Below are 18,959 nucleotides of genomic sequence, written 5' to 3'. Positions count from 1 at the left end.
TAACACACACGTTAACGGATCCGACGTGGACAAAATGAGAACTAAAAGCTAGGAAACTTTTATTAATAATAGGGCCTAATCACTCAAAAGTCCTCCACCTTTAAACTTTTTTTTAATTGCACCCCGACGTTGGAAAACTTTCTCAAAACCATCTCACCTTTAAATTCTATTTCAATTGCACCCTGACGTAGGAAAATCCTCTCAAAATCCCCCATCTTTAGATCAATTTAAAAATAGGATAACATGCTCGATAAGGGCCAAGCGAGGGGGACAACGAGTCGGAGAAATGGAGGTTTGGGCTCTAGAAGGATTTGGGGAAGGCTTCTTTGATTCAATTGAACGTTGTGAACGCGTTATCTAATCAGTTCCCATGCGAGAGCCAGTTCCGCCTGAGGAAGCAGGAGATGCGATAGCTGCTGAATCTTTTTCCGGGATCCTTTATCTTTTCCTTGAATCATTTCGAAATGGCAGCAACATACCACTTTTTTTAATTTATTTATTTATATTTTTATTTCTATTAAAGAATCAACGATTGTACCCTAAATTGAAAATTTTTATGGTTTTAATTTTAAAAAATTATTGGATATAATTTTAGGAAGAATGATTTTTTACATTATTAATAATATTAGTGTTTAATTAGAATATAGATTAAAAATAAAATATTATTTTAATTTTTTTATGTGAAAAGAGGTCAATTTAATACTTTGCGGTACAATTGAAAAAGAATTTAAAGGTGGAGGGTTTTAAGAGAATTTTCCTACGTCAGGATACAATTGAAAAAAATTAAATGTGAGGGGCTTTTGAGTGATTAAGCCTAATGATAAATATACCAAAGTTACCATTGTGACATTGTCCCCTTCTCAAAAACCTAATTGGTGTAAAAAAATTCAATTTACAGCCAACTCTAATTTCCAATATAATTTCTTTCAACTGTTGTTATGGCTCATTTGTTTCAATTTCTTTCAAACTTTATTGGGGCAAAATGAAATGGAGCTTGATTTTGATTATGAAGGACATTTAGGTTTGGTCTAATTACTTAAAAAAATCCCACCTTATAATATTTATTCGTTTATGTCTTGATCTAGAAAAAAATTTATTTGTACTCTTTTTTTAATTTTTTATTTTCGTCTCTACCCTAAAGAGCTAATTTGACCTCTTTTCATTTAAAAAAATATTCAAAATGATCCTTTATATTTAGCTTATATTCTAATTAAACATTAATATTATTAATCATTTATAATGTTTTCATTGTTTAATTAATTTAATTGTCAAAAATTTAAATTTTAGGGTAGAGATGAAAACGAAAAATCAAAAAGAAGGTACAAATGAACTTTTTCCTACGTGAGGGTATAAACGAAAAAATATTACAAGATGGGGTTTTTTTAAGTAATTAGACCTTTAGATTTTGACATTTTGTTATTGTAAATTAGAGGAAGCAGAGAGGAGATTTTTTTAGTGGACTATTAAATATCGCCTTAAATTATTAAGTACCGCTTCTAAATTTACCAAAATATCCTTTCACCTATTTCAAAATTAAAAAATTTCATATATAAATCCTCTCACACTTTGTGTAATTTAACCTAATCATACTTAGGTCATTGGAACAACGCATTAAAAGGGTCAGAGCCGGGAAATATTAATCTACACTCATTTTTCACGCACATTTTACGTAATATAACCTAACCATGCTTAGGTAATCGAAACGACGCATTAAAAAGGTCTGAGACGGGATATACTAATCTCGGCTTATTTTTCACGCACACTTTGACTAATAAAACCTAGTCATGCTTAGGTGATCGGAACGACGCGTTAAAGAGGCTTGGCATGGGGCATACTAATCTATCTTCACTTTTCATGCACGCTTTACATAATATAATCTAACTTTGCTTTCAAACCCGACAAACAGATATTACAATTTGCTTGGAATCTAGCCGAGATAGAGGACGAGAACCTAAGTGATAGTTAATTCGTTTTAGACTGTTTTTGCGTTTTTTTATTTTTTTATGGGCCGACACCCTAGGAACGTCGGCCCATACAGATTAAATAAAAATAAATAAAAATTCCGAAAAAATAAGTAATTTATCTTGAAACCCGGATACACTCGTTCGTTTGTTGATACTAGTTTTCCGACGAATCGTAAGCGTTATCAGTCATTATAATCGATGTATTCAAATCAAGTTGATAGAACTTTTTTTTAGTTAAAGGGAAAAATTATAATTTTTAGGGGCGGTACCTAGTAAATAGGGGCGGCGAATAGTAAGATCTTTTTTTGATGCCGTTCCTTTGATGTAAGGAAACAATAGGTTTCTTTGTTCGATTTTTTCCCCCATTTTATCTCTTATATGTTGACTCTGTTATTCATAATTTCAAAAAAAATTACAGCATCTAAATGAATCAATTAATAAAGGCTAAATGGTAAAAAAAACCAAACCTTTCCGACTTGTTGCAATTTTATCCAAACCTTTTAATTTTTGCAATAATATCCAAATTACATTATTTTGTTGCAATAATATTCAAATTGCACTTTTTATGTGAATTGTTTTGAGTTTTTATTATTTATTGAGACTTTTACTATATTAAATCAAAAAATAATAATAGCCTAATATTTTAATTGAAAACAACAAGTTTAGCCATCAATTTGACTATTATTGCTACAAAAAATGCAATTTGGATATTATTGCAACAATAAAAATGCAATTCAGATATTATTGCAAAAATTAAAAGGTTTGGATAGAATTGCAACAAGTCGTAAAGGTTTGGATTTTTTTTACCATTAGGCCATTAATAAAAGAGATGCACTGGTGATTAATAAGTTAAAAGGTGTGAGTAAGATGTTGAAGGCTGAAATTCTTTAATAAGGTAGGATGGAAGCAGTTTGGAGGAGTAAAAAACAAGGGTGCGCATCAGTTGGTTCGGTTCGATTTTGAATATTGGAAAACTGATGGTGCCGAATAACATCGATACTAAAAACCAAATTGCACATTTTCTAACTTAAAACCGAAATAATTTCACCGAATTTTGTCGGTCAGTTTTGGTTCGGTTCGATTCGGTAATTCATTTTGGACCTCCTGCAAATGAAAAAACTTCAACAAAATACATAGTAAAAAATAGGATTACATTCCCTATATACAAATTTACCAGTGTTCAATTTTTTTCATAACATCAGCCTGCACCATGAGTAAGATTAAGCTTTCTTTTCGACTATAAGCCAATCAATCCTAGAGTGTAGCTAATAACGTACAACGGATCCTTTTTATTCTCTCTAATAAATGAATTTGTCATCTTAAATGGCCAGCATCAAAACAGACAAGTAATTGCATACAAATATAACAAGGAATAAAAATAACTGTTAGCTCTTTAGCCAAGTCTCCTGATTGTCAAACACTTTCTCACATATCAGAATTATTTCATATTATAATTTAAGCCGGCTCAGTCACTAATTCTGAGAAACTTAATAAAATTTATCCGCATCACTATCCGAATCTCTCCCATAAGAGTATTATTGATAAAACTTCGGTTTATGTAAAGCCTATACTACTTTCAATAGAAAAGCCGGTGCTTCTGGCAGCAACGATGCAACATTTACTAACAGGAAAAGAATTGCAAAAATTGTGTTTATGGTGGAAGGAACGCAATACCACCAGCCGATGAAAATGTAGTTTACTATTTGTTGGCAAACTGAATTCCCTTCTCAATTGAGGACAGGAGCTCGGGCTTCAGCTTTTCTAAGCCTTCCTTTTCATAGTCGGAAAGTGGACCCAACCCAAGAACTTCCTCAACGCCATTCTTTCCAAGCCTCACCTGCAATTAAGATACTTACAGAGCTTAGACCAGAGAACATTGCAGGAAAATAACATATTAACAGGCTAACTTACTCATCACGGTCATCACGCGTTAATAAAACTATATATACATAAATATAGTCTGGCCATACCACGGGTCAAAAACACAATGCTAGCAAAGGTTAAACAAGTCAAATAATGACACTGTTTTCAGAAGTATTAAGAAAATTGGAGAGCATGACAATAGTACTAATTGACATAGAATTTCACTCATTTGCTTAAAAATAAGATCACTAAATTGTTAAAACCACCAATACAAACCACTCAAGGATCACTAATACTGCTGTTCAATATAAATCACAAATTAAATCACCTTTGAGGCAAAGAAGGGAAGTTCAGTGATACTTGATTGCACAAATGAACATTCTACAACATCTGGAACGCCATTGAGTCCCTTCAAGCATGCATCAGCAAATAATGCACCAGCATAGCTGAGATAAATCCATAACAGTAGTCAGCAACAAGGGAAAAAAAAGTAAATAGTAAATCAATACTTTTTTAAAAAAACAAGGAATTCAAATAGAAGATCCGTTCTATAGTAATAGATCAAGTAAATGATTTGCGGACTCAAGAAAAGGAATCCTAAAAAGCATAATGGCTCTGGAATCATTAAGCAGATGTACACAGTAGAAGAAACTCAATTGAGGATGAGTTTGATGATGAGAAAAGATGACATGTATTTCATGGTGCAGTTTTTTAAAAAAAAAATCAACCTTAATTCAATATGTTAAATTACTGATAAAGCTTAAATAGACAGAATAATTATTTGACACACAGCTGCGGATTTGAGTTCATGTGTTCTAGTTCTTCATTCATGTATTCAAGGAAAATCAAACTGCCAACCAGTCACCTTATCACGAATCATAATAGTAGTTCAACTCAACCCTATAACTCAGATCATTTCAAACTAAACTTTGGTGTGCTACAATTACATTTTCAGAAAATAATAATCTTCATGCTATAATTATATTTAAAGAAAATATTAATCAATCTTATTTATTGGGTCAGCTAAGCATTAAAATGTCTTTAAAAGAATAGCTTTACTTCAAAATATATTGTTGACCAACAAAAACAACCGCAGTACAACCACAATATAAACTTACGCCATTGACAATGTTGCAGATCCTTTTCCAGCCTTTGCCTCAACAACTTCTGTGCCACCTTCTTGAGTTCTCTTTGTAAGAGCTACGATATGGTCATCTGACAGATTGGCTTTAGGGGTAGCCTGCAAAACAAGTAATAAGCAAACAAAATCAAATCAATGAAAAGCAAATCCATAAGTAGCATTTGAAAATAATCCATTCACAGGTAAATCTAAGGGAGGAGGGTAAAAAAAGGACAGGGATGGCCAATTACTTGTGAAAATAGTGGAAGAATGGTTACGCCTGCATGTCCACCAACAACTGGCACATTCACACCTGCAAAGCAAGACATGCAGAAGTCAATACAGGAATCTTCACAAGCATACATTAAATATGCGTGCCTTGTATGTTCAAAAGCAGATAAGTTTAAGAAATAGTTCAAAATGTTACATAAGAGAATGCATCGGAAAACCATACAAACAATGCATCCTAACGAAGTAATTTCTTCTATTCTATATATATATGTCCTCGTACTCCTACACCAAAAGGTATAACTCTGTAAACAATATGGCAATATGCAATGGTGATATGTTGGAAATTAAGGCAGACCTGCTACTGGAACGTTGGCCTTTCCAGCGTAGAAAGTCCTGGCCCTGACTACATCAAGAGTGGTTACACCAAATAATTTTTTCTCATCATATGTTCCCGCCTTCTTAAATACTTCAGCAGCAATAGGCACAGTGGAATTCACCGGGTTGCTAATCATATTAACAAGAGCCTAGCCACATAAACAGTTCAATGCCAAAACATTAATAAAAACACCATCAAACACTGAATTAAATAAATATCTTAGTAAGGCTCTGATATTGGCATTATTTAACATGAAAGATATCAAATTAGAATCAAAACTCACATTAGGGCAGTACTTGGCAATTGCTTCGCAGAGACCTTTGACGATTCCAGCATTTATGTTGAAGAGATCGTCACGGGTCATTCCGGGCTTTCTTGGGACACCAGCAGGAATGATTACAACATCTGATCCTTCTAAAGCTTGTCCTAGCTGATCATCTCCCATGTACCCTTTCACCTATAACAAACAAAATACAAGCTCAACTCAAACTGTCCTAAATTCAACCAACCTAGCAAAAGATTCATATTTAGATCAGGAAAAATAACATCTTAAACATAAAGTTTTAAAATTCAAAACTAAAAAAATGCTAAGAAATAATAAAAATTCGGAAATACCTCAGATCTGGTGTTGATGTGGCTGATATCAGCAGCGACACCAGGAGTGTTAGCAATATCATAGAGAGCGAGATTAGAAACAAGGGGGTTCAGTTTCATGAGAAGAGCCAGTGGCTGACCGATACCACCGGCAGCGCCGAGGACGACCACCTTACGATCGGGAACGGACTCGGAAGAGTAGCCACGGCGGAGGAAGTGTGAAGATGAGGTGGTGGTGGTTGAGTTTGCTAGGGTTTTCACGGATCTCAACAGTGATGACCTCATTTTTGTGGTTTTTACTTTGGGAGAGGTTCAGAGGTGGAAGTTAAGAGAGGGTTTAGAGTGATGGAAATGTTTGCGATAGTCTCGAGGAGAGTGACAATGTAAGGATATTTTCTTGAGAACAAACAATTAATTGCACCCCTCCACTTGCCGTAGAATATTGGCTTAAAATCATCCACGGTCCCCGACTTTGGGGCTTTCAATCACCGACATCCCCAAACTTTATAACTTCGGTGCATAAACCTCCTAAACTTTTTGTCGGCGATCACTCAATTCCTTTTATACAGAAAATGGCTAAAATACTCCTAAAAATTATAATAAATTATAAAATAAAAAATCTAGCCAAATCTTCAACCCAACCAAACTAAAACCACCCAATAAATCTAAAATCACCAACCCAATCCCCTAACTGCCACCCCCGTTCACCAATTCCCACCACCCACCGCCGCTCCACCCACCGCCGTCGCTTGAGGACGAACAGGCGAGCAGAGGTCGAGCAGGAGAGTAGATATGTCTGAGACGAGTAGACCTGCTTGTCCTTAAGTGTCTATAGGGCGACGAGGGCGGCGCTGAATGGTGACAACGGGGAGAGGTTAAATGGGTGGCGGTTAGGGGATTGAGTGGGTGGTTTTAAATTTAGTTGGGTTGAGTTTGGTTTGGTTAGACTTTTTATTTTTTAATTAATAGTAGTTTTTAAGAGTATTTAGTCTTTTTTGCGAAAAAAGAGTTTTGTGAGCGCCACCAGAAAAAATATGAGGGTTTTGGACCGAAACTGAAGTTTAAGTATAGTGGTGATGGAAGGTCACAGAGTTAGGGACTGCAGATTATTTTAAACCTAAAATATTAAAAACACATCCTCGCCGGAAAAAGGTGGAGAAAAAACCCGCACTTTTAGTATTTCGGATCAATTTGCTCTCCTTTTTTCATGTTTGCTTAACAAGCGCGGGTAAAAGTAAGTCATAAACTTAAATGCGTAAAATAAAGATGATCAAAGAATCACTTTACCTTCTAAACTTGGCATATAATATCAAAAACGTCCAAATTAGCAAAATAAGATCACTTTTACCCTGAACTTGCCAAATTTGGTATAAAACCCCCCCTCCCCACTCTCACCTAAGAAAGTGAGATACTCTCCGGTTTTGATAGTGTTTTGTTTTTCAGGGTAGTTTTTTTATGGTAAAAAATTTAAAATTGTCCTAAATTTTGTTTAACATTTTAAATTAATACCTAATAATTTTAAAAAAAATACAATTTAATCCTTTTAATTTCAAAATTTTAAATATGAAAGTAACCCCATATGTTATATTTTTAATAAAAAAAATCAAACTTTCTGTTCTCAGGCGAGGAGGAGCTAGCTTCTCCTCGCCTGAGAAACGCATCAAGCGAGCCTAGATGCACACGGGTTCGCCTGAGGCGAACTCAAATGCACACGGGTTCGCATCAGATCTGGCGAGGAGGAGCCTCCTCCTCGCAGGAGATCAGAAAATAATTTTTTTAAAAAGGTTCAAAAAGGCGCCTGAATTAATTAGAGTTTAATTATGGCTAATTAGAATTTAATTAGAGTAAATTATGATATTTATACAACTCACTCTCCAATTATAGTGTCACATCAGCATATGGTGTTTTTTGAGCCGGCTTTGACAAGTTCGGGGTAAAAAGTGATCCGTTTTGCCAATTTACACGTTTTTGATACTTTGTGCCAAATTCAGGGGGTAAAGTGATCCTTTGTTCAAATAATGATACATGGACAATCAATTTTTTTTGAACTTAGACAGAACTATGGAATTTTATAAATATTTGCACGTGTAATGGAGGAAAATCAAAACTACAAAAAACAGTTAGAAAGATTATAAAAGAGCAAAATAAATTCACTCGATTATGGCATTATTTAACACTAAAGATATCAAATTAGAATCAAATAACTCGAAAAGGACGGATAGAAACTCACATTAGGGCAGTACTTGGCAATTGCTTCGCAGAGACCTCTGACGATTCCAGCATTTATATTAAAGAGATTGTCGCGAGTCATTCCGGGCTTCCTTGGGACACCGGCAGGAATGATTACAACATCTGATCCTTCTAATGCTTGCCCTAGCTGATCATCTCCTATGTACTCTTTCACCTATGACAAACAAAATACAAGCTCAACTAAAATTGTCTTAAAAACAACCAACCGAACAAAAGATTCATATTTAGATCAGGAAAAATAACATCTTAAACATAAAATTTTAAAATTCAAAATTAAAAAAATGCTAAGGAATAATAAAAATTCAAAAATACCTCAGATCTGGTGTTGATGTGGCTGATATCAGCAGCGACACCAGGAGTGTTAGCGATATCATATTAGAGTTTACATTCAAAATCATATTAGAGTTTACATTCAAAATAAACCGTTTGAATTCAAAAACTTAATCTTATACTGACACCTACTGACTACTGTAGCTTTATAGGAATTCGTGCTTTGCGCAAGCTAAAAGATTTATGGCACAAAGGAGATAGTTTGTCCGATCAGACTCCAATCACCTGAAAAACATCAACAGTGAGGGGGGTCTGTATTTTTGGGAAAATACTGAGTGAGTTTGCATATTATTAACGGTATTATGAAAATATAACATCGCATGCTCAAACATATATAAATCAGTACATAATATAAGAAAATAATATTACGTTCTCAAGCGTTGGATCCGATCGAAACCCAGATCTTAAGCTCTATCTCATCTTACTATATCGTATTCATATCGAATCATATCATATCGAATCATTTCAATCCAAGTGGTCAGGTTCCGAGATAATTCAACCGAGTTCAACCGCGACCAATCACTAAATCCCAAGTCGTGGGTCCCGAGATAGTTCGACCGAGTTAAACCCACTAGATACGAGTCCCGGGATAGTTCCACCGAGTTCAACCATGTATCTCTCATTCATATTTCATCTTTCATATTCGTAACATGCGCATTCATAACGTTAATAACAATCTAGACACGCTAGACTGACTCAAGTACTGGTGATCACACAGCCTATTGACACTCAATAGGTAATTAGTTTATTCGGATCGCACACTCTAAATTCATATATTCAAAACAATATATATAAATGCGATGTATCTGATAATAATATTCATAATATATGAAATTAACTTTTGCAAATAATACGCGAAAGTAAAATGCAACTCACAGTAACCGCTATCAAATCCAACATAAATAAGATAACGCCGATCCCCGTCAAGCTCCCTTGATTCGCCAAATTTGTATCTCGATATTCCGTCGTATCTAATGTATAATTCTATCGTTAGAATATTTAATAGAAATTCCTACTTTATAATTAATTACATTGACTAGAGATTAACGTTTAATATATAAACGTAACTCGCCGTTCTCGTATCGAATTATTTTCGATAAAATCATAAAACGCTCTTCTTACTAGTCCATGTGTTAATCAAAATCATATTTGATTAATCAAGGCAATTCACTTTAAATAACTTAAATTTTTTAAGTTAACTTTGACTTGATTCAAATCGCTTTACTAGCCCACTACGGCTATCAAAAACGTTTATTTAAAACCGCCCGTTTACCAAATAAATTTTACATTTCTATAGTCCGCAATCTCACTTACAATTTTATTTAGACTCGGACTTTATTCAATGTCTTTAAGGTCTCTGAAATATTGCTCAAAGTTAACTTCTTAAAACGTCCTATTTCTTTCATGTTTTTGGACCATCTTTGAGCTATTAAAACTGTGACTTACAGTGGCCCAAACTCAAAATAAAATTGGCATTCCTAATGTTCGGAATGTCGTCTAAAACTTTCATTTAGACCTCGGACTGAAACTACTACCCGAAGGTGTCAGAAATTAGTCCTGAAGTTAGTACCTCAAATCTGGAAATTAAAGCTGTTAAAAACAGCCTCCTAACGCTGCTATTTCAGACAGCGGAACAGGGTAATTACATCATATATTTTCCAAAAAAAAATTGACATTCTTATTTTCCATAACCCCACCTACAATATCCGTGAAGATTTCAACTAATTCCGACTTACCGTTTGTTCACAATTCAATTCCAAAGTTGCCCTTTTATTATGTTTTAACACTTGGTTTATTTTTCTAACTTATATTTCCAGTTTTTGACTTAACTTCAAACATCAATATCTTTTATCTAAATTAACAATAACACTATTATTTTACCTGTATCTCATCTATGTAACATCCTCTATGTATTCTACTCACTTTCGGGTTAAGATTATTATAGTTCGAGATTCGTTTTTTATAGGCAAAGTAGCCTTTATAGCTTGATTTATTTAATTTCCAGAATTTTACATTTTCAACACCGCATCTATTTCAATCAATTCAGCCATATTTAATCGTTCAAATCCTAATCCGATTACCACACTTCACTCTCCATACATCCCTTAAGATATACCACTCAAGCCTTCTCGAAAATCATCGCACAACGACCTCCGAAACTTGGTCTACACTTGGTATCTTAACTGTTTTTGGGGCTACAATTCTGCAGTCCCTTAAATCAATTTTGAACCCCTATAAACTATGATTTTAACCTCAAGATAAATACGTTATTACTTAAACTCGAGTATGCGTCCAAAAACGTCGTCCTTGGCTAATCGAGGACTATTCAAAAGTCCCCTAAAGATGGCCGAACTCTGCTCGTTGTAAGCAGAGTTCATCTGCTCGCTGTGAGCAGAATGAATTCTGCTCACATGAGCAGAGTTGGTTCTGGTCCTTTTAAGCAGAACCGAGCCTTTCTCGGTTTCCCCGACGTGCTACCTTTTGCACCTAATCAATTTCCTAAACATTCTAGCAAGCACAACCCTCAATCTCACTCAAAACCATCAATAAAAACTACAATTTCCAGCAATATATGACAGCAACAAATTCACCGATTAAAACCCATCAAACAACCCCTAATTCTTAACCAAATACAAAGCTTAAGAGTTTACCTTGATCTCTTAGATGTTAGCTTTGTAACCGAGCTGAAATCACTGAAAACGGTCGTCAGAAACGGAAGAAATTATCGCTGTCGTAAGTCATACGCAAAAGAGAAAGAAAATGACGATGATAGTTTGTTAGGTTTCAAGAAACCTTCATTAGGAAGGAGATGATGTTATTGATCACATATATATATTGTGGTTAATATCCCTTTTAACTCAAGCACCTCAAATGTGCACTTTATATCAACTCTTTAATTATCGTCCAAAACCAATTTTTCAACGATTTTGTAAATTTACAAAACTTTACTCAAAAGTCCTATAATTTATAATACGAATAAAAATGTAATTTTTATTCGCTTGGGGCTTATAGTTTATTTTATATTAAATTTTTTCCGATATTTGAGGTTCCGCTCGCTCTCGCTTGATAAAATAAATTTCGTCTAAAATTTATCAAATTTTATCTATAGCTTAATAAAATTATTTTACGTACCTTGACGTAAAAATAATTTGCTCGGGACTTACCAATTTCTTTATTTAAATTTATGGCCTTTCTTTAGTCTAGTTTAATTCGCTTTAACAATTAATAATTTCCTAATTATTATTGTTTTGTGATTACTAAAAAAGACCCACTTTGGTCTATGTCCTTATTATTTTAACTTAATTTGGACTTCCTCAATTTAATTACCCAAATTAATACACGTGGCACGATACTTAATACTTTTAAAAATACGGGGTATTACAACTACAAAATGTCTGATCTAAAATGTGTTATTTATCTACACAAATATAAGTTATTTATAGAGTTGCTAGGAGTGGAGCTCGAGTCAAGAATCCCTCTTCTCTTCATGGAATTCGAGTGATGATCAAGTTTTGTATCTCTTTTTTTCATAGAGAGCGAGGTCGTGGGCAAGTCCTTCCATAATCATCTCGAGTGAATCATGGTTCACTTATTTCATTTCCAAAGATAACTTGATTTCATCTTGATATCTTCTTTGAGTGATGATCAAGTTCTTCCATAATGAGCTTGAGAGTATCAAGATTGACTTATCTCATTTCCAAAAGAAGCTTCAGTGTATCAAGGTTGACTTATCTCATTTTTAAAAGAGGATTGATCTAAGTGAACATTGATTTCTTTTTCCATAATGATCTTTAGTCAATGCTTCTTTCTTTGTGTGCATCCAGGGTAGTTTCTTTGGGTGTGAACCAACTATATGTTGCTTATGGAAGGTCTATCAGTGTTCGTCATAGTTTTTGAGCCTTTCCTAATTGATCGTATCATTTTTGCCCGAGACCCGTATTCAGCCAGCCCTTGGCCGGCTGAGCTGCTACTTGTGGCTCAACTTTCGGTTCGATTCGATTTAAATTGGTTTGGTTTGAAACTTGGTTTGCTTTCTTAAACTTGACCTGAATCCTTCTGGCTCTGAATATTTTTGCATTTTGACTTTGTTTTATTCCTAAATACTCCAAAAACAATAAATATTTACATTTTTGATAAATATACAAAGCAAGTAAAATTAACTAAATAAGCTTATATTTTACACAATAAAATACTAAGAAATAGTAAATAAATGACCTACAAATAACGTAAAATATACGCTTATCAAACCTCCTCACACTAAAACCTTGCTTGTCCTTAAGCAATAGTATGGCTATTTATAAACAAAAACTAACTACCTTAGCGGCTTTGGACACTTGTCAACAACAATTACTACCGACCGATGAAGAACACGAATGCAATCGTCTAATGTCAACAACTAAAAGTGATGCAAATAAATGAGGAGTGAATTTATAATGACTTATACTGATGACAATGAGAATACTCTTGAATTGATATCATGCTACTCAAGACAATCACAAGGTTACGATCATTTACGGGACATGCGTTCAATTGGTCTAAAATCAATGGGCAAGTCATGGCATAGCATTCATGAGCATCAAGCATAAGCACAAATTTTCACAAGATATCACTCTAACACTCAAGTGTTTCGGGTGTGAAAATGAAGCTCACTAAACATGCAAATTCGCCATGGACTTTAAATGGGTTGTAACTTGGCTAAGGGTTAGGGGTAGGAAAAATTGGATAATTTTGGCTACAACTTGACTTGAATTTTTTTTTTTATGAAATATGAAAGAATGAAATAGCTTGCAATTTTTCGCACAAGTGAACTTTTCTTTCTTTTCTTTGCCTTTATTTATTTATTTTATTTTGTTATTTCTTGCTATTTTTGTTTTTCTTTGTTATTCCTTGTTTCTCTTGTTTGCTTTTTTTTTATTTCTAGGAATTAATTTTTTTAAACAAAGGGTCAACGCGTCCCCTAAACTTGTGACATGGGGTCATCTAACCCAATTCATTCTTTTTTTAGCAACTAACTCCAAAACTCTTCATTTTTTGGTCAAATAACCCCATAATTGTATTTTTAAAACGCGTAAAATATAAATCGGAGGTGAGAGATGCAAAAAAGTAATTAGATACTTCCTTAATTGTTGCGATATAATTATCCTAAATCTATTTTTTGAAATAAAAAATATAAATTATGGGTTATTTGACCCAAAAATGAAGAGTTTTGGGGTTAGCTGCTCAAAAAAATATAAATTGGGGTAGATGATCCCATGTCATAAGTTTAGGGGGCGCGTTCACCCTTTGTTCTAATTTTTTTTAAACACTTGTTCACTGTTTTTTTTTCATCGTCAAGTAGATTCATATTTTCTCAATCTAAGTTCATCAAGTCAAGTTTGGGTGTTCAAAGAGGTGAAGTGTGAAAGGGTAAAATCTTTGCAAGTGTGGTTAAAATCAAAGAAATGACTAAGGCTCAAGGGGTGTAAACTAAGGGTAAAAAGGGTACGTTTTTGAAAGTGGTCCATAAACAATGGGATAATCCTAATGCCATAATCATTTAATTGTCAAAAATTCAGTCGTATAGCCTCGAACGGACACCGAGTAAGTTCTAGGAATTACGCATGCAATCAACACTCACAAAAAAATTAATAAGGCTCAAAACGCTCAAAAGATGGTGATGTTATACCAAATACTTGACTCATATGAAATTATGTCAATCATGCCCAAGATTTTCAAAATGCACCAATTTAAATGCACATCATGCATCCGCATTAGGTAACTTTGGTCATGCTCAAGATTACACAACCAACCATCAGAATTCACCATAATATCATCAAAACATGACATACAAATTGCATTTCATTAGACAAGCACCAACATTTAATTGTTTAAACTAGAAAATACACTTAAGACATTCATTGACCAGGAGATAACCATTGACAAAATTTCAAAACTACGCCTAAAATATTAAAATGACAAGCAAAAAGTAAAAATAATACCCCTCTTCACACTATTTATTAATATAATTTATCCCAATTTAGTTACTTTTTATTTTTATTTTCTTTCCCACCCCCACTTTAAAGTAATGCACTGTCCTGAATGTATGAGAAAGTGCAAGAAAAGAAGAAGAATAATAATAAAAATTATTCCCTTTTTAGGATTTCAGCGAAATGCTCTGCAAGGATCTGCTATCCGTTTCTGTCTGATAACAATGCCCTTTTTCGAGCGCATAGTGGTGTTGGGTTGGATAACAAATAAAATCTAATAAAATCTGTTTAAAATAACATAAAAATATTAAAGTTAAAAGTGCTAACAAAAAATAAAAACAAATATAAACATAAGAGTAACTAATAAGTGCTGCAACTAAATAAAACACCAAACTCAAACACTGCCTCCTCGGCGAGATTGAGATTCCCTACAAAGTTCGTCCATTGCCTCACGGTTTATTCGCACATCTTGTTCAATCCTTTGAACCGTTGCTCGTGTCTCGGCTACGTCAGTCGCAATCCGATCAACAACTGCCCGAGCATCCGCCACATCCCTCTGAACATTCTGACAGATGCGAGTCTGACGTCTAAGTAAAGTGCGCAATGGAACTCGTGCTTGAGCTGGAGGTGGCACTGGTAAGTCAACTAGAGCTGCAGGAGGAACAAGTGGATCGAAAACTGGAGGTAGTGGAACTTCTTCTACTTGAACATGATGTGCCTGAATATTCCTCCAAACGCCTTGTATTTTCTGAAAATTGAGGCGTTTGATCGTCTCATATGTCACCATGTCTAAACGGAATCTAATTCCGAGCTCAAATGAGCCCGCGAAATCTAAGTTGAAGATTTGGAAGATCTGGGAGTCAATTTGAAAATAGGATTCATCAAACACGACGCCAGGAGGAGGTGGCGGCGCCGGCAGGTTGGAGTGGTGGCGCCACCAGTTGTAGTTGGCGGCGGTAGTTATGGGCAGTAGGCACTGTTATTAGACTCGTACGAGTCACGAGTCGACTCGGACGAGTCAAGTCGAGTCAGAGCTAAAACGATGCGAATCTATAGGGTGAACCGAAAGTAACCCAGAATCGGTCTAGAATCGCTAGAATCGGTTCGGTCGACTCGCTTGACTCGGACGATACATCCGATTCGGATAAAGTTTCGTATTTTTTATGCAATTTTCGTGAAAAAGGGAGAAAAAGGCACAAAACAGCAAATTATTAAAGCATCAGATTTTGTTTGAGAAGAAAAAGATAATAGTTGCAGAAGGAGGAAGCTTGAAGGAGGAAGAAGATGAAGATGAAGATGGTAGACTTAAAGAGAGAGAGAAATAATGATGTATTTTTGTTACTTTATTAGTATCATATTGTGAGTCTAGTACAAAAAGGAGTTTTATTGGAATTTGTAAACAAAAAACGTGGGAGAGAGAAATTAAAATTTAGTAGGACTATTTTTTGTATGGTAGAGCAAAATAGGAATCTTTATTGACTTGTCAAATCAAACTCCTTTTTGTTTTTGAAGTTAACCATATTTCTAATACAACAATCCTATTCCAATACGAAAAAGACTTTTCTATTACTTCCAATTCTAAATTTATTCTCTTATATATAGAGGTGTTATATAATTTTTTTAACATAACTCAAATTAATTTTCTCTCTTCTTTAATTTTCTATCATCTTTTTATTTTGAGCACTTATATAATATATCATTATTCCAGCAATTACAATCAGCCATCAGGTACGATTTTCTAGAAGAACTTTATTTCTACTTTTTAATGTTTTATTAGCTTTACATATCAACCTCTTCTTTTAACATAAAAATCAACTATTTTACCATATATTATAATATTATATTGATGTATTAATTTTAGAAATACATATTATGTGGTTATAATTTTTTTTTTATATAATTATAAACAGAAATTTAATACATAATAAATTTTTAATTTTTTCACTTTAATTTCTTTTTTGTAGGAATTACTTTATTTTGTTTATTAAATATGGCTTCAAAATCAAAAAAGGGATCTTCAACTACCGATCCTATTTGGAACCATTGTTCTCGAATTAACGACAATAGAATGAATTTAAAGTGTAATTATTGTGGATTGCAAAGGTGGGGGGGTATAAATCGAATGAAACATCATCTAGCGGGAGATCATGATAATGTTGCTCCTTGCACTCAATGTCCACAAGAAGTGAAAGATCTTTGTATTAAAATTTTAGGAGATTTCGAAATTCAAAAATCTCAACATGAGAAGGAGTGTTTTGATGTAGATGAAAGAGCTCACGGAGATCTAAATTTAGGTGAAAAAAGAAAGAATGTGGATGCATTCATAACTAGAGGTAAAGGAACCAAACAACAAACTTTAAATGCAATGGTAAAAAAAAGAGAACCCGTAATTCGAAGTATTTGTAGATTTCTATATGGACATGCATTACCATTTGTTTTGGTGAAGAGTCCATTATTTTCTTCTATGTTGGATACAATTGGTGAATATGGTAGAGGTTTAAAACCTCCTAGTTATCATGAAGCTAGAGTCACTTATTTGAAAAAAGAAGTGGAAAGTGTGAATTCAATGCTAGAGAAGTATAAAAAAGAATGGAAAAAAACAGGTTGTACTTTGATGTCTGACGGGTGGACTGATAAAAAATCTAGATCTCTCACTAATTTTTTAGTGAATAGTCCAAGTGGGACTGTTTTTCTTAAATCTATAGACACATCTGCTGTAATCAAAGATGCACAGAAGTTATTTGAAATGCTTGATGGACTAGTGGAGGAAATTGGAGAGGAAAATGTTGTTCAGGTTGTGACTGATAGTGCTTCAGCTTATGTAAAAGCTGGGGACTTATTGATGGAAAAGAGAAAGAAATTATTTTGGTCTCCTTGTGCGGCTCACTGTATTGACAATATATTGGAGGATATAGGTGAATTGTCGATGTTTAAAGATACAATAAAGAAAGCTAGGGAAGTTTGTGTTTATATTTATAGGCATGCTTGGGTTCTTAGCATGTTTATAAAGTTTTCTGACAAGAAGGAGTTAAAAAGAGCCGGAGTTACAAGATTTGCTACAACTTTTCTCACATTGAAGAGTTTTGAGGAAAATAAACTTCCACTTAGAGCGATGTTTGCTTCAGAGGACTGGGCAAAGAGTCACTATGCTTCCAAGCCAGAAGCAAAAAGGGTGGGCACAATTATGTTATCTGATGATCGATTTTGGAAATCAGTTAAGTATTGTCTAAAGTGTGTGAGTCCAATAGTCATAGTTTTAAGACTCGTTGATGGGGATGCCAAACCGGCTATGGGGTATATTTATGAAGCAATGGATAGGGCAAAGGAGCAAATTGCAAACAATTTCAATAAGCAACTGACAAAGTATGAGCGAGTTTGGAAAATTATTGATACAAGATGGGATTTGCAACTCCATAGACCACTTCATGCAGCTGGTTATTTTCTTAATCCCAAGTAAGAATTGTATTTATCAAAATAAAATGTTTAATATTTAGATGATATTGATAAGAATCTATGATTAACTTTAATAATTTTGTTTTTTTAGGTTTCAGTACGACGAGTCATTCAATGCTGATACGAAAGTCAAAATAGGATTATACACAACAATTGAGAAGATGTTTCCGGATATTGAAACAAGAATTAAAGTTGATCAACAATTAGAAAAGTTCAAAAAAGGAGAAGGAATGTTCGGGATAAGCATGGCTACTTCGACTAGAGATAAAAAACAACCAGGTTTATGGTGGGAAAGCTATGGAGAAGAATGTAAAGAGCTTAAAAGTCTTGCTATTAGAGTGTTAAGTTTAACATGTAGTGCTACAGGATGTGAGGGAAATTGGAGTACATTTGAGCATGTTCATTCGAAAAAGAGAAATCGTTTAGAACAACAAAGATTGAATGCTCTCGTGTTTGTTAAATATAACATTCAACTTGAATTAAGGCAAGCAAAGAGGGAGAAACGTGGTGAAACATATGATCCAATTTGTTTGAGTGATATGGAATCTACTAGCCAAAGAAAACGAGGACCAAGAAACTTGAGGCATGATAGACACGAAAAAGAAAAGACGGTTGAAGATGAGGTAATGGAAGATTTTGATTTAGATTCGTTCAATGGCGAAGAAGGAATTGAAGAACAAGGGGAAATAGAAGACTTGACAGTCTTAGGAAATAGCAATAGTGATGAGGATGACGACGATCTCGAACTTGATAGAAACTAGCTTTATTGATAGTCTAATATAGTTGATTTAATTTTTTTATTAGATGATATT

General features: G+C 34.1%; 2 protein-coding genes across 2 annotated transcripts; one reads left to right on the top strand and one right to left on the bottom strand.

Moving 5' to 3' along the window:
* Nucleotides 1-3,394: 3,394 nt before the first annotated feature.
* LOC126669035 (malate dehydrogenase, mitochondrial) lies at nt 3,395-6,543 on the bottom strand. Its single transcript, XM_050362312.2, has 7 exons — nt 6,170-6,543; nt 5,838-6,011; nt 5,534-5,702; nt 5,199-5,260; nt 4,946-5,067; nt 4,156-4,273; nt 3,395-3,801 (listed from the first exon to the last, which is right to left on the bottom strand). The coding sequence occupies exons 1-7, from the start codon at nt 6,431-6,433 to the stop codon at nt 3,664-3,666; spliced, it is 1,047 nt and encodes a 348-aa protein (XP_050218269.1). The 5' UTR covers nt 6,434-6,543; the 3' UTR covers nt 3,395-3,663.
* Nucleotides 6,544-16,684: 10,141 nt separating this feature from the next.
* Nucleotides 16,685-18,908, top strand: LOC126668278 (uncharacterized). The gene is made up of 2 exons (XM_050361482.1): nt 16,685-18,147; nt 18,239-18,908. The coding sequence occupies exons 1-2, from the start codon at nt 16,685-16,687 to the stop codon at nt 18,906-18,908; spliced, it is 2,133 nt and encodes a 710-aa protein (XP_050217439.1).
* The last annotated feature ends 51 nt before the right edge of the window (nt 18,909-18,959 follow it).

The sequence above is a fragment of the Mercurialis annua genome, linkage group LG2 (genome assembly GCF_937616625.2).
Source record: "Mercurialis annua linkage group LG2, ddMerAnnu1.2, whole genome shotgun sequence".
In the NCBI taxonomy this organism is placed as follows: domain Eukaryota; kingdom Viridiplantae; phylum Streptophyta; class Magnoliopsida; order Malpighiales; family Euphorbiaceae; genus Mercurialis; species Mercurialis annua.
Note: the sequence above shows the minus strand (reverse complement) of the source record. Positions and strands in the feature narration are given on the sequence as shown.

Coding starts and splice junctions, on each gene's coding strand:
- LOC126668278 (XM_050361482.1), top strand. CDS start 16,685: ATGGCTTCAAAATCAAAAAAGGGATCTTCAACTACCGATCCTATTTGG. Junction 18,148..18,238: donor GGTTATTTTCTTAATCCCAA/GTAAGAATTGTA, acceptor TTGTTTTTTTAG/GTTTCAGTACGACGAGTCAT.
- LOC126669035 (XM_050362312.2), bottom strand. CDS start 6,433: ATGAGGTCATCACTGTTGAGATCCGTGAAAACCCTAGCAAACTCAACC. Junction 6,012..6,169: donor ACATCAACACCAGATCTGAG/GTATTTCCGAAT, acceptor TGTTTGTTATAG/GTGAAAGGGTACATGGGAGA. Junction 4,274..4,945: donor TCTGCAACATTGTCAATGGC/GTAAGTTTATAT, acceptor GATTTATCTCAG/CTATGCTGGTGCATTATTTG.